General features: G+C 42.1%; 2 protein-coding genes across 3 annotated transcripts in view; both read right to left on the minus strand.

Annotated features, from left to right (window-relative positions):
* Positions 1-3941, minus strand: part of LOC110989702 (uncharacterized) — a 57269-nt gene extending 53328 nt beyond the window's left edge. The window contains exons 1-2 of one of the 2 annotated variants that reach the window (XM_022254277.2): positions 3711-3941; positions 2004-2236 (exon numbers count right to left, since the gene is read on the minus strand). In XM_022254277.2, the coding sequence (XP_022109969.2) occupies positions 2004-2234 (231 nt within the window). In that variant the 5' untranslated portion in view covers positions 2235-2236; positions 3711-3941. The remainder of the gene's footprint in view (positions 1-2003; positions 2237-3710) is intronic. The other variant, XM_022254278.2, reaches the window with a different exon arrangement.
* Positions 3942-7204: 3263 nt separating this feature from the next.
* On the minus strand, positions 7205-16538 carry LOC147799196 (cytochrome P450 2J4-like). The gene is made up of 3 exons (XM_087137165.1): positions 15661-16538; positions 9644-10642; positions 7205-8681 (listed from the first exon to the last, which is right to left on the minus strand). Exons 1-3 carry the CDS (start codon positions 16004-16006, stop codon positions 8500-8502), a joined length of 1527 nt encoding a protein of 508 aa, XP_086993291.1. The 5' UTR covers positions 16007-16538; the 3' UTR covers positions 7205-8499.
* Positions 16539-16601: the final 63 nt, after the last annotated feature.

Below are 16601 nucleotides of genomic sequence, written 5' to 3' on the forward strand. Positions count from 1 at the left end.
TCACTGTATTTGAAGTTGTTAGTATAAAGCAGGAAAGTACATGTAGTTTCTTCCTTTAAGTAGAAAAAATGAAAGACTGAAATCTCAAACCCACCCATGCCAAATACAATCGTACACGAACCTATGTACATGTACACATATATGTACCTTACATGAGCATGTACATTACGCACTCACACACTGAATACATGTACATGTACGTAGATATGTAAGGTACATACTGTAGGTTCATACAATGTACATGTACACACTCACACAAAGCTAGAAATTGGTGAATAAAACATAGTCTAAAAGTAAACTGTTACATGTACATGTACAAAACTACGTTGCATTTTAGGCCAATTAAGGGTGAATCAAAGATGCTTGAAGAAAGACAGAGTTTACTTTGTGAGATACATGTAATACTACCAGTAGACCTGTACCGATGATGAATGGACTACGTGTAGGTACAGTACGCTGTACATGTAGATCAATGGCCGAGGCTCTCACTCACTAAAACTGGAATTGGTGTACTTTTGGGCAGCAAACGCACCGTATAATACGGGCCATTCACAATGGTGCGCCTCCAAGAGTTTGCAACGCGTTGACCAATAACTGGTCGCGAAATGTGCGTTTGGCAATGGCTGACAGATTTCACTCACTGTGATTGGTCAACGCATTGCCAATTCTTTGAGGTGCACTATTGTGAATCGCTTGTATTACATGTACATGTAGCTAAATGTACATGTGTAATAATTGTATGTACAATACATGTAACTGCCCTTGTGGCCACAAGGCGAGGGGGATTATTCCTAATTTGCATATAATTATATGTATTAAGCACATTTACATACATGCACAACTGTACATGTAGATAGCGAATCATGTGCCGCAGACTGCCAATTGTCTTTGAAGTACCGGTACTGTGTACATACTGCTCCCAGGAGGTCAAATGTACATGTACATGTAGGTCAAATGATGAGTCGATTTCCACATGGTCTGATCTTGAGCACGCCAAAACTCACTTTACTTGTCACCATAGAGTATTTCTTGATTTACATCAAAGTACTCATGAATTAGTTTTACACAGCTTGTCCCCCAAAAACACATTTTCTCCCCAAATAATAGTCAGAAATGGTATCAAATCATGCAGATGGTGCATTTGAAGTTCATGCTGCAATACAGAGATACTGTATTTCCAATAACGTAGCACTTGTCTTTTTTGAACAAAAGTTTAAACAGTTCATATTGCAAGTGTATGCAATCACTAAATCCTATAACACAGCTCTTAAACCTTGGCCTTAACCTTAAGGTTTGACAGTCAAAGCTTGGGCTCGCCTGGGCCTTGACCTTGAGGGCCAAGGCTTTGGACTTTGCTTTTGCTTTAACACTGATAATTTTTGTAATAGCTACATGTACAATACTGTTCAAGTACCGCACATTACCCCTTACCAACTGGTGCCTACTCTGTCAGTGAACATGACATTAAGCGAGCCACATTGTGTGCAGCAAATCTTTGTTTCTCTTCATTTCCCCGCCATGCATGAGCATACGCTAGCCCACATAACGCCCAATGAACTGCATCTGGGCCAACGATAGCTGGTTAACTCGAAAGCTGGACATGGACAGTGTACTAGAGGGCATCAGAGTCACACGGCCACTGGAATTAGCCAATCGTTGGAAAACACAGACCACCAATTTCTCCTGTCAGACGGGAATGAAGTAGACGTCTTGAACTAGTTTGGGGTAAGAAAGAGTATTTACAGTCAAGACATCTGATTTTGAGTGCCGGAGACTCTGCAAAATGTCCTCTCCAGAGCATTTTATAGAGGGTTGCGACATGAGCGTCTAAACTGCTGGAACCAAAATGGTGGATTAGGCATCGGTGTTTGTGGAAAATTGGCACACAATAGCTGCATGCTGTACTGCACGCGTAATGAAAAGCCATTTTGGTTCCAAAGTGTGACGTTGGCGCTACTCTCTCTGCACAGGGCTCTGGTCTTCTCTACCTTCGAAGGACTTACCCTCAGCTGTTCTCGTAGCTGAGTGGCTGACATGAGCTCAAAGCTTGTGTCCAGCCCAGACCCGGTAATCAGAGAATCTTCGTCATCGTAGGTACGTGGCGGGGTGGTGTTTGCATAACGTGACGGCAAGGGTCTCGATTCTGGCTTGTAGTTTGCCTCCTGAAAACTTCGTCCCACGGGGTTGCCATGGTTACGGTACCTTACTGCCGGTGAGCTCATACGCTGCATCATGTCTGGGAGAGTGAAAAATTTCAAAGGCAGGGAAAACTTGAAAACCAAAGAAAAGTTCTGGGGGTAAGGCTATGCAGAACAGGTGAACTCGTACAGTGTACCTTGGACAACTCGTACCTTGGACAACTCGTACATGTACCTCCTGCAAAGACAACTCATACCTTCACAGAAATCAGAACCTAGTCAGAGCTAATTATTATTGTAATTACCTTGAACAATGATTTGATTTTTTAGTCATGTGTTTGTCACCTAATTTGCCGTTTTGGCTACACTGCCTTTCTTACACGCCGGTGGGGTGACATCAATGTGAGACACGTCAACGTCGTGCATGTGCACACGCGGTCAGGCAATTGACGCTTATCAACGCAGCCAGCCGTCAATGCAGGCATTTTTTAATCTTCACTGTGCAGTCCAGCCGCGATGATGGAGTGATGTCATGTTTTCATTTATTCAAAGTAAAAGTGACGTCAGGTGTAACTTGTCCCCTCAAAAAAGAATTTTAATAAGGAAGGTAACTACTACCCCCCAAAAAAATTTTCAAAAATGAGACCAGAAACATTTCCAACAAAAATCAAGACATAACAAGTTTTATTAAGTACATCCCACAAAAAGTTACTAAACAAAGCCATCATTCCCCCACAAAATGAAAAATTCCAATAAGGTTTTTCCAGAGCCGTAAGAATAAATTGAAGTCCCTCCCCCCCCCAAAAAACCCAGAATTTAAAGGTTAGTGAAGTCCCTCTCCACCACTAAAAAAGAATATTAATAAGGAAGTCAGGATGGTAAACAGTCCGGTTATTCGAAATCCGTCACGTAAACTGACAGCCTCAATTTCCACGGCAGGCACTATGCAGAAAATCATGCTGGCACTCGAGATCTCTCTAGGGAAATTTATGAAGATTTTTTCCTTGATATGTTTGTCAAATCTGATCTTAAACAAGTGAAAAGGAAGAGCAAGAAAGTTACAACCGAATTGTGAACATGAAGGTATGGGTGGTCTTAACTCGACGTAGGCCTACGAGTTGTCTAAGTAATGAGTTGCCCAAGGTATGAGTCGTCCGCCGAGGTACAAGTCATCCAAGGTACGAGTCGCCAAAGGTACGAGTTGACTCAAAAGCCATGGGAGCATAGGTCTGAAAACCGTATGGCATAGCCACACGGTTTTCAGACCTATGGACACAAACTACTTTCGGGCTTCAACTTGGCAAACTAAACTTGGGGCCCAATACTGCATGTCCCTTGTCCATCCTCTCTCCTCTACTACTTGGTAAAATGGCAGTAGGCCTACGGTGGTGTGCCTCACAATTCTCGGAGTACAGCTTACAGGCATGACAGGTAGCCATATTTATGTAGCGCCGCGGTACATGTATGATGCACATGACGTACATGTACATGTAGGCCTGTAGGTAGCCTACATCATGTTCACGTTCCTGCTTTATTCATCCTGTTCGTATTGAAGTAAACCCATAAACTTACTTTGTCGGCCACTGCATTCTCACAGCATCATCATTTTTATTAGGCTACTTGGAACAAATCATCACCGTCTTAGATTCTCTGTCTTAGTGGACAATGTAGTCTTTTGTTGAGTTCACGTTCCACAAAATTTGTTTCCAAACCAAACTAGTTTTACAACCGCTTCAGCAATATAAACAAATGTACCGTATGTAATAGTATTTCGTGCATGTGTGTACATACACAATGTAACGAATCGGAGCTAGGGACGCTATCTCGGTCATGGAGGTTAAGAAGAATCGGACGGTACGATTATTTTGAAGGGGGTTCTTATATAAATGGTGAAATCACTTGTGAAATCTTAAATACGTACATGCACACTTGTAGTATTTCTGTCTGTAAACTAATTTAGACCACGCTTTGAAGCAAACTGCTGCTCTTAGCTGTTCAATCCACTTTGATATTGAGGAAGATAGAATTAAACGAATAAAGGAACCTACACATCTCCACCCTATTTGTAGAATATTTCCAACCACTGATCCGGAAGACAAGCATGACTACGATGCATGCCATCGTACGAAACTACGCATGGAGTGGAAGAAAAAGTGAAAAGTATATTTTGTTCAATTTTTTTTTATGAAGTATATTTTTTCAGTTTCGTTTTTAAAAGGTATATATTTCCAAGTTCGTTTTTAGAATTTTTGAAAGTTCGTTTCTTTATGAGTTACATTTCTTTGAAGTTTGTTTTGTGAGAAATAAAAGCAAACCTAACAATGTATATCTGCTGAAAATTAACTTGGAAAAAATTAATTCATAAAAAAACAAACTTACAAAAAAAATTTCTCGTAAAACGTGTTAGTTACCAAAACTGGAAGCAATGTTTCTAAATATTAATCTCTTTCAAACGAACTGGAGAGCGTATGTCTCTAACAAACGAACTTTGGAAAAATAAAGCTCTTAAAAATAAGCTCCACAAAAAATATACTTCACTTTTTGAAAATTGATGGCACTACAGGGCTTTCGTACCACTCACATTTAGTTGAAAAAAATCTTTACTAGTGGGGGAAAAACAATGACGGAGTGGAATAAAGTGACGTTAATGCGTCCACGTTAATATTTCAGTCCCAATAAAACAAGCTATACCGTACGTACTTTGTTGAGAAAGATTTTGTGGAGCTCGAAACGAAGTTAATGTAAAAATCTACTGGACTGTAAAACTAGAACTGATGTGCGACATGCATTTGAGATATTACCAGATTAAGCATGCACTGTATAATGCTCCCAACCAATGGTCTCTGGTTTTTAAAATACTTGCTTCTTGTATCTGTTGAAGGAACTGGAGACCACTTGTTTCAACATCATAATTAATTTCCCTTCCTCTGCAAAGTGCGTAAAACTCCCAAATATTTAGCCCTTCAGCCGTTAAAAAGGCCACCGCTAGGAAGCCCAGATCATTAAACTATTCATCCTCCCTTTCCCAATTTTGTTCTGGGTCTGCATTTGGGTGGAGTCAGTGATTTTGCCACCATAATTCAACCAGTATTATGTGTATAATTGTCTAAAGGTGGAAGGTAACACCTCTAAAAGAACAAGTCCCACACAGAGGGTTTACATGGCCTCCATCTTACAGGCCAGTGTTGTTACTCCAAAAGGTATGCACAAAGTAGGTTTTCCCGTAGAACAAAAGAACTGCCCTGCAAAATGGCTACCGCGCAAAGCCAAAGCACTCTGAAAGATTAAAAATCACTCCGGGGGCACATTACGAGTTGTCGGCCTAATTTGGCTCCTTGAAAGTCTGAACTTAGAAATTTCACTCTTTTGGAATGGTTTTATCGGGATTCACTAGCTCATGCTAAGAGTGAGCTTTATATTCTTTTGCACCGAGAGAGTACGCAGAGGGGCTAACTGGATCTATTTGCTGAATACTTTTGGGCAACTCCTCTTCACAAGTACGCATGCTTGGTGCTCATAATAACTTAAACGCTCAAACGTTTAGGTGTAGTCTGTGAAGTGTTTTAAATATTTTCACAAGTTGCGTTGTCCCCCGTTTGTAGATCATTACAAGTGTTATAAATTCCTGCCGGCGATTGGGGTGTAGGAGATGACCAAAATACCTAAACTCTATGTCGTTGTAAATTCCAAAGGCGAGGGGGCACGTGACACGACACTAGAGGGCAGTGTACACAATGCATTTTGTTAAGGCTGTCTCTTAAATGGTAACCCCAAAACTGATGGATAATATGACCACCCTATACATTATGCCAATCAGTAAGTAAAAACTTTTCAATTTGAAGTTTCATTTATCATTAGTTTCATTTATTCGTAATTTTCTTGTGATCTCTCAATTTTACTTGTGAGCTTTTTAAAAGCTTAATTATACAAGTATATTGTCCCCTATTGTTATAGGTCCACGATTGAAGGCGTTTACACACTCACACACACTCTTAGCAGTGCCCCTGAAAATATCCTAGTTGTAGACAAATATCCGCAACTGCATTCATGAGACACAATGTACAAAGATTTGATGAATTTATCAGCTGAATGATCGTTGTAAAGAACTGAAAGCAGTCATAATAATAGCAAATAAAATCAATATGACACTGAGTTGATATGAAGTTGATATAAGAGCGGGGGGCGGGATCTGCCCAACGACTCCCACCCGGCCCCTGGGAATTCCCACTCCTAGGGTCTCTACCAGCCATCATCTGGGGGCTCAGTGAGGAAAGGTTTACAGCCATATCATGTTCTGGGGAGGTACGTCGAACGCTTCGGTTCGGTGTTCCGCATCAACCAGTTTGCTGTCATCCTTGGCGATTTCGAGTCGACAAAGGCGGCATTCAAGCACCCTAAGTTAAACGACAGACCACCGAAAATGGGACATGGTAAGGTTCCTCGGGCGGCAGAGGAACCATCGAAGAACTAGAAGCAGAATCGTAAACGTTAGAAGTGTGCGCATTGTGGGCCACATTCCAGTCAAATTCAATTCCATGGTTTTTCACCTGTCTTTTTAATTAAAAGGATAAGACCCACGAGAAGAACTTTACTTTAATGACGGACAGAGAAATCGAAAGGTGGAATCCAATTGAATCATCGATCGAAACATGTATGTGCCCTCAGCTTATATACCTGCTCAGGGTATGAATTGTGCATAGAATGTGACGTGGTGATCGTCTGAACTGATTGTGGAACCTTGTCTGAGCCCCACGTACGTTCTGTACCTTTTTGTTTCTGATTCAGTGATTCGTCAAAGTTGGCATGCGCGTACAGTTCTAGGCATGGGCCTCTGAGAAGCACGCAACCGCAAATAGGACCGGTTTTTCTGCCGCCATCACTGATTCTCTAGATTTCAGCTGCCACCATGCGTCTCCAAGTCTCCCACTTTCACGCTGATACCGAATCCATCCAAGCGTTACGTACGGAACCTATGATTGGATATGTGCTGTTCAAAGTTATTGCATTCTAATCTGAGTACAAAAGTTATGAACAACACCAAAATTTGAGATGACCATGACTCTTAATTAACTTGTATTCTTCAATAAGAGGAAAATCTAAAGTATTAATTTTGCTTACATTGTAATACATGAAAGTGTAGCTGCAATGATTCTTCCTTCAACCGTATTCTTCTTCAATGCATGAAAACTCTTTCACATTCCTTTTTGGTTAAATGCACACAGAGGAAGATTTGTTAAAACTATTAAAAATATCCACGCTATCCCGGACAACGGAGGGCGCTGTTGCTGTGAAGCATAGGCCGAGTTCGGGGCCTTGTTCCCGTATGTTCACGGACAGCTCGATTTGTTGTTCGTGGGTCGGCCGCTCGAACGCCGGGAACAAAGAACCGGTTATCGCTGGTAGTTAGTGACAAGCAACATGCAACATGCAGCGTCCATGTAGGGTACGGTATTCGAGAGTTAATGTTTGGATGGGCTGAATTCTTTTCTATATATTAGGAACATTCATTTCTGTGTTACGGAAATAATTAATGTTAATTTTGAAAAACTTCCCATTGTCTATTGCTTTGGAAGCCATCTCTCTACTTTTTGAAGCTGTTCAAAAATCTAAATCTCACGAGTTTTTCCGTGTGTTCCTGTAAAACCCCGACGAGGAGGTAGTGTGTGATCCTGTTCCGAGAACAGTGTTCTTGAGTCGTGTTCCCGCCGTTCGAGCGCGAGAACAAGAAACCCGTGCACTTTTTTGTGTACAAACCAATGTAACATTGAGTTTTTTTCCTGAAATAATGTCACAGTTTTGCTCATGAATATCGAAATCTCATTAGCATAAAAAGCAAAACGGAAGTGAAATATCCTTTGAAATAGTGAAACGAAAGTTGAAAATAATATAAGCTTAGCTGAGAAACGTGCATTTTGAAAGTTTGCATTAAAACATAGTGATTGCAGCTATGTGCTTTTAATTAAAGTAAATAAGACGAAACACTCATTTCAAGTGTTGGAAGCTGAGTAAAACAATAAACTTGCTGGTTAGAAAGATTGAAATATGGATAAAATTTTCACTAAATAATATTTATATAAAACATGTATAATATGACTAAAAGTCAGCATCAGTTGGCAATTTTCGAGTGAAGGGAAATTAAGTCTGAAATGCGCCACATGGTCGGTTACCAAAGAGAATGCTTTAAACATATTGTCATCTGTGCGACTGGAAGTTTTCATGGTCATCATTCTGGTCGAAAGAAAAACACTTTCTTTGTATTAAAATTTCACAACGCTGCTTTATCTATGAAAGTATGAAGGACCATTAGTTTACATGGTCCTATATGTATTTCAGGGTTATTATTATTTGCACTGTAAATCCTTCAATCGCGTTCCACGGCACAAATCTCAAACGGCAAAGGCGAGAACGTGATACTGTTCTTCCCTTCCAGAGTCAGCGGCGGTGCATCGGCAGGTTTCATGAAGGTGAACCGGTGCATGAAATAGCTGAAGAAGATAAAGAGTTCCATCTTGGCCAGGTGCTCACCCAGACAGATACGGCGACCTGAAGGAAAGAGTAAGACTACGTTGAAACCACCAAACATCGAGACCCCCCCTCAAACTGCAGCCAGTGGCAAAAAATCGTTAAATTGCATTTCGAGGGAATTCAGAACATAATCAAAAACCGGAGCCGACTTTGAGCCTACATTTCATACGTAGACTTGGTGCCAAGTCGGTAATTGATTCGATTTGTTTTCCATGCGCAATACGGCTGCGATGCACACGCGCATTATACCGTGTACGGTACACGCGTAGGCCTATTTAGATCTTTTCAGCAAAAACGCTGGTTGCCTCGTTCCCAAATTTCAGATGATCGGCCATCTGTTGATTAGGACATGTACATGTAATTAAATAAGTTGGAACTAAGCCAATTATGTTACCTTTGCCAGCGCCGCACCAACTGATTTCTACTTATGCTCACAGAGAAAACTGACTATCCAAACACTTATCATTATTTCTTAGATATGGCTGATGTGGGTTTGAAATTATTAACAAAACGTTATAATCTATCATAATAAAAGTTTGTCAAATAATTTTACAAATCCTCAGAGTAGGCGCAGATAAAAAAGAAAACGTTCAAACAAACTGTAGAAAGCAAATTTAGGTAAAATAATCTCCGTTCTACGTGTGTTGTTGCCTCAACAGCAAGTCACGCAAGCGGATGCACGCTTACGCAGACACCTTAAGCTATTGCCATGAATTTGACGTCATATTTTACCAGGACTAATGATATGGCAATATGCATACAGAAGGACCCTACTTGTCACCGGACAGTTTTTATTATGACACCTGCAAGGTGAATTAAAGAGCATGTCATGGTAAGACTTGCGTCAGTACATTCAATAATCTACTTATCCTAAAACAGAAAATGTTGACCATGATCGGGTAAGTAATGAATATCCTTGTAAGCGCTAAACCTCCCTGAATATATAGCTACAATTGGTACTCGGTAAAATGATCACTCACCGACACCAAAAGGTATAAACTCTTCTGGTTTGAACGCCTTGCCCTCGTCGTTCAGAAATCGTTCTGGCTTGAACATCTCCGGTTCGGGCCAAATTCTCGGGTCTCGGAAAATCCTCCACATGTTGGAAACCAGAATGGTATCTTTTGGGATCAGGAAACCCTGCAGCTGAGTATCGGAAGCGGCGACGTGTGGCAAGCCCAAGGGGACGATACTGGCCATCCTTTGGACCTCCCAGATCACGGCTCGGGTGAGATTCAGACCCGGTTTATCAGCCAATCTGGGAAGCCGATTGCGACCAACCACGGCATCAATCTCAGCCTGGACACGCAGTTGAATCTCCGGGTAGATAGCCATGTAGAGAAAGCACCACTCTAGCGTAGTGACCGTGGTTTCAGCGCCTGCCGCAAAGAGATCTCTCAAAGCGTTTAGCAGATTTTCCTCGTCAAAGTGGCTGTAGTTTGTGGCCTTTGCCTCACCACCCGATTCCCCAGTAACGCTCATGGAAGTATTTCGTTTCATTTCCACAAGGTAAACGTCAATGAAATCGTTAAGATTGTTAGGGTCCAGTTTTGCCCGATGGCAGTCGACGACACTTCTCAAGAAATGGATGATTTGAGCAAAGTCAGCCCGAAGCCTTTCCAATTTTGACTTTAAATAGGGCAGACGAGCTAAACCTTCGTATAAATACAGAACACCACCAGACCCGAGTGATGTGATAACACTACTCAGTGAACTCAGAAGTTGCATAAAATCTCGATCATCGTAAGAGTAGCGCTTTCCAAAAACAACTGAACAGATGACGTTGGCCACGGCGCTGCTGAGCAGAGGTTTAGGGTTGAAGGCCCTGCCGTTGAATACAGACATTTCCTTCATCAGTTCCTCGCCTTCAGTCCCGATCTGCTCTTCGAAGCTCGATTTACCGACACCCAAACCCCGGAGGACATTCAGGCTGAAGCGACGCAACTGGATCCATGGCTCTCCCGAGGATCCCGATACTCCTGCAAAGTCAGAATAGAAAATCCATTTCGATGAAGGCCCGCCTAGGAAACTGATACGATAATTGTTTTTTTTTTAATAGAAAATCATTTCTTTAGAAAAAGCCCGCCCAGAAAACTGATCGGCCTATGATAATTGTGGAAGGTACATATTTGCCCGTTATGCTTCTGATTTCTATCTTCAATCACAACCTTTTCTCGAAGAAACTGAAATGAAATACGGCAATGCCATGTAAAACGTGATTTGCCTCCCGTCAAAAAAGGTTCTAACCCACATTACAGCTGGAAACTGATACCCCACTAAACACTGTCGTCGTGGCGTTCCATAGTTCTCGAGACTGGTTCCCGTCTTTCCAATATCTTTCATGTATTGATATTATTACAGACAAAATCCAGCATGGCAGCATTGCACGATTTACATATAATTATTACGTGATTTGTATAGTTCAGTAAAAGTACTGAAGTACACTTTCTTCACATGTGCAATTTCTTGAAGCTACTGGGTGCCCACAGTCCACTGAGCACGCGGGGAAAGCACATCTCTAGACGAAATGCGGTGTTGTCAGTTCAGAGGCTATCTGCCCTCAGTTGCAGTGCATCCTCACTGGCAAAGTAGAGACAGGCTAAGTTTTTCAACTGAGCTTGCGCACGCGCCCGGCACTAATGCGAAATGCGCACATTCAAAGCATTGATCACCATTAAAACTGGATAGGACACAGCGCCCTCCATCTTGCACGCACGCGTTTCGTCGATGAGGGTTTGAAAGGCCTTGTCCGAAACGGCTTCCAGCGCTACGGCTAGGTCTATCGTCTACGCGTCTCCACACATTTCCAATGGAGCGGAGACCTAGACCTAGCTCTAGACAAGAGAGTCGGATGCAGCCTTTAAAAGTTTGAATTACTATCGTCACACCAGAGACTAGACCGGCGCGCGCACGACACGTATGCTGCGCAAAGGGAAATTATTCTGGCTGAAGAGTTTGTTGCTCCAGATTCTCTCTCTGTTTTAAGGGAAAATTGTTGAAAAATTGTTCGGACTTGCACAGCCGTCGGATGCCCTCAGTCTTGACAGTTGATAATTTCGCAGCTGGACATGCCTTTCACCCGTAAGTTTGATTTTTTAAAACAAAAATCACACCGATCGCAATAGGCCTAACCAACATACAGTGACCAATGTGAAAGTGATTTTGCATACATGTATTAAACTTGGCATATAGACAAATTTCGGAGCCTACGTCGTCATTATTAAATTTGTAGGATCTTTTTTATTGGAAACTATTCAGTTTAGGTAGGCCTATTTGCCCTCGGTTTTTTATCATTGAAATTATTTGTTTTAATTTATGCACAGAATTCTAAGAAACAAACACTTGAAGACTAAGGCGCATTCACTCAGCAAAGACAAATAATTAAGGAAGGTATGATGCCATGTTCTGAACACTGCCTACAAGAGTGCGTCCATGATGAGGTAGTGTCAGCAGCAATTCAAATAGGGTTTTGTTGAATTGGTTAATCTGTTATTGTGGGAATTGTTGCTCATTTCAAACAAACTTTGAGTAAAGTTGTTTGATTTTGATTTAATCTTTCAAGCGATGGAGGATCAACTAAAATCAAACTGATCTTGCTGATGCATAATGTCCTAAATTCTGCCCACATATGAGATTGTTAGCTTGTTTGGTCCATTATACCGATTAATGTTCAAGTTGCATATCTTTTTAAGTAAAAGACTGCTCTGTTTTTACTCTCTCGGGACTGTGTTATTGATTCAGTTTATTGAAATCCGGTAACACCCACTTGTTTACTACGTAACAATTAATTGGCTAAGAAATAATTTAAGTATTTGATACAGTTTTCTCTAAATGTATCAAATTCAAAGGTGTTTAATTAATTTTATGGACGAAGAGGATTGCGGTATGTAATAAACTGAGGTGTATACTGAGAGAAAAGCTGGGTACAATGTGTCTTTTGTAATACACGTCAGGGTGCTATCAACATGTATTGTTGCTTTTCAGAAAGAAAAATAACGAAAACAGCAACACTCCACGATGAAATTCCTGTTTTCTCACCGTATTCCATATTTTTTTCAATTGTTTGCAAATAAGTTTATGGAAAGTTTTGAATCCATGGCTCCTACCATTAATTTGTAAACTTTAAACCTTACTACTAAGATTGCGCTTATTCACTGTGTGAATTTATTCAACTGCATTCTTGTAAAATATTTATATGCCTGTTTTTTCTCCGATTTCAAATGCGATTATATTTAAATGCAATTGTGATCTTTAATTTTTCTTTTGAGATACATACATTTTATTATAAATAACCCGTAATTTACTCACTTTTAAATCAACGCGTACATTTTTAAATACTTAAAGCCGGGAAAGATGATTATCATTTTTACAAAGTTTATAATTATTGTAACGTTGACCGCTTCTTTTGGGTCTGTCCACGCTGATAATTAAGACGCAATGAGACCTTCTTCGTAGGTTTCTTTGGCTCTCGGTCGTTTTATTTCCGTAGACTTATAGCCTTCGCCCCAGACGAAAAACCACTCCAAAACTATGTGCTTCTAAAAATGTTACTGCTCCGGCGCCGCGGCAACGGGTCTCTCAGGCTGACCGGTAGGGACCCACCACACGGCTCTACCCAAGGACATATTAACCCATAGACTGACAGCTCCTATTCAAAACAACGGCGGGGTACCGTAGCCGAAACGGCACCTGACTAAATCCAAAAGTGTGGGCAAATTCACGTCACCCCTCGGTATAGGAAATTTACACACACTTGAAGAATTCCAGCCATAAAATGCCATGAAGCCATGTTCCGATTGTGAAAAATATCCTCTGTTTACCTAATCTGGTCCATGCAGATTCGAAACAGTGCAGTTGCAACATTTGACATGAAGAGATAGCTCTTCATCTTTTTAGAGCACACGTAAACAGGTAGGCCTACATTGTATTCCCAGTGCGTCACGTGCAATTCACATTGGGTGCGTTCGATTTAGCCATCACGTGATCCTCGTGCCTGCCCTGGTGTCAGCCACTACTACCCCGGCTGGCGAGCGGGTCTCTGGAGGCTGCCCGAGTGTAATGACGTCACGCATGGACCGTTCGTGCATGGACGTGTACATTATAGAACGTGGCAGGGAGTTTGGACCTTTTTCCCAGAATGCCCTGGCGAGTACACTGCAGCGTTCGATTACCCTCATTTCGAGGCTTCCCTTGGTGTAACACTGGTGTATTCAGGGAAGCTAATCGAACGCACCCACTGAAAGCGCTGCCACCCATCGTTCCACCCATTGCTTCCCCACGCACACAAACGCAAGACTGGTGGTCTATGTGTTTATATATCTGTGCCTCTACCGCACCAGCGTGGACTCCTTGGCGCACTATCCTGAAAAGCTGAAAGCGTCATTAAAACACAACAACGAACAACCTCGACTCCATGGGCTGCGTGCGCGTTCCTTCACTAGCCCCTGGTCGTGTAGAAGTCGAAAATGATGCTGACTGGCTATTCGGGATGAACCTTAAGTGAAATCGCAAAATCCTACACGCTCGAGCTCACCCATTCTCCCGCACGTCACGTACGCATAAGCCTGCGTCGCGTGTAAACGCCTTGAAAATCTTCCTAATTTAATGACCAAAATATGTAGGATATTTAATTTGTAGAATACCGGGACTTAGATCGCGCAAGGTATGGTGGGAACGAGTTTGCTACTGCACAGACATAATAGACCATCAGCAGTCTTGCGCGTATAACCATGATTTTGAAAAGTACACGCAAGGGAAGCCTCGAAATGAGGCGAATCAAACGCTGCAATGTATTCGCCAGGGCATTTTGGGAAAAAGGTCAAGTCTCCGCCACGTTCCATCATGTCCACCACTAACAGTCCATCCGTGACGTCATTACACTCGAGCAGCCTCCACAGCACCGTTCGCCAGCTGGGGTAGTGGTGGCTCACACCAGAGCAGGCATGAAGATCACGTGATGGCTAAACGAACGCTCTCGTGTAAGCTTGACTTACACGTGTAAGCTAATCGAACGCACCCAACGGGCGATACCATGGATGGCAGCGCGTTCAGTGCGCATTGCGCGCAACGCACTTACATTGCCTGTATTTGTTTACATGTGCCTCCAAAATTAGTTCACCTTTTTGCTCGTCGACATTGCTAGGGTCCTATCTCTTTTTTTCAAATCTTGTCACCACATTATTTTGAATCCCTACGGACCAGATTGTAAATAGGCCTAGAAGATTTTTTTAACAATCGAAAAGTGACTTCATAGAATTTCATGTCTGGAATTCTTCAACTGTGCGTAAATTCCCTATAACAATTGGTGAATTTTCCAATTGTTTTGATTTTAGTAGGGCACCGCGCAGATCACGAAAAACCCCCGTAGTTTTGAATTGTACCTGGCGGTCTATGCGTTTACCCGTCTGTGGCTCTACCGTGGATCCGAGCTAGCGCCCCCACTGGTCACCCAGCGCCGACGCTGCAATAATTGCTGATCAATTACTGTTCCATTAGACGACTATGTTAATCTAAAAGTGCGTCTTGAGAGGCCCATCTCATTCCAGGTTGCAAGTTTTCTTGGCCAGTGTTGCCTGTGTCATCAGCATTGAACTAGAGGACTACTAAATAAAATGTGTTTGCAAACGAATAAGCTTTCTTAATCGCCACTTATGGAGACAAATTCACCACCTTCAGGGCGACTGTTACAAATTAATTTGAATTATGCTGCACAAATATGAACTGAAACCCATTGGTTCGGATGCCCCCCCCCCCGTAAATCATGAGAAGCATAAGTCATCCAAGCCAGGGATGGGCCAGCCGAACCAATAGCACTAAATGCCCAATTTTAACTTGCAGTGAAGTTCAACCATCGAACTCTTCACACAAAGGCTTTACACTCTGGAAGGGCCGGTGCGGAATCTACCCCTCAACATTTCCTGTAATATCGTCCCGTTGCATAATTCCCTCAAACTGCCAAATAGAGTGCTGATTGGATGAGGAAAAAAACACAGCTTACCGCCTCCCATATTCACGGGCCTGTCGTTCAACTCAGGGTGCCGGAAAGCCGCTTTTGTTGACTCGAAATCGTCCAGGATGACCGCAGTTTTGTTTAATATGGTGACGCGGAACACCGGACCGTAGCTTTCAGCGTACCTCCCCAAAACATGATGGGGCTGTAAACCTTTCCTCAGCCCCCAGACGATGGCTGGGAGAGACCCCAGGAGTGGGAATTCCCAGGGGCCGGGTGGGAGGTTCCTCGGCCGACGTAGAAACCATCGAAGAACTAGAAGCAGAATTGTAAACGCTAGAAGTGTGCGCATTGCACTAAAAAGGAGCCACAGCCAAGTCAAATTCAATTCCATTTTTTCACGTACAAAGTTTATAAGGATACGATCTGACAAGAAGAACGTTAATTTGACAACAGAGATTATTCCTCGAAAGAGAGATCAAACTGAAAAACCCGACTGGATCCTAGGCTGCTACATCTATAGACTATTGGCAATGTATGTACACTACATGACCTGATAATCGTCACGTGGGGGTTTTCATAAAAGTGGTCTGAAGATAGAGCAGGAACAGAACTTTGGCCAAAATTGACAATGTCAAACACGGACTATAGTTGTATGATTGATGGAAGGCCTTTTTTTCCTAAAATATTTATTGTCACTATACTGTTGCATTTTGCAACACCTTTCCCTCGTAATTCAGTCACCACAAAAAGTGCTGTGCAGCTAAGCAGACGACGTTATAATTATGTATGTAGCTAAGGCGATTCAACACCTAGAGTTGAAATCTTCAGCGGAAAATTTTCACACAAACCCTGCAAGCCCTTTCTTTTTTACAAACTTCGATACACTTGCAAACACATTGGACACGCCTATTTTCTGAACACATCATTAAAAAACCTCATTATGTTTACCAAATGAACGCGTCGGCGGGTTTAACCAATACAAATAA

This window comes from Acanthaster planci, linkage group LG05 (genome assembly GCF_054643075.1).
Source record: "Acanthaster planci isolate LZ-2023a linkage group LG05, COTS_SCS, whole genome shotgun sequence".
NCBI classification, from domain to species: domain Eukaryota; kingdom Metazoa; phylum Echinodermata; class Asteroidea; order Valvatida; family Acanthasteridae; genus Acanthaster; species Acanthaster planci.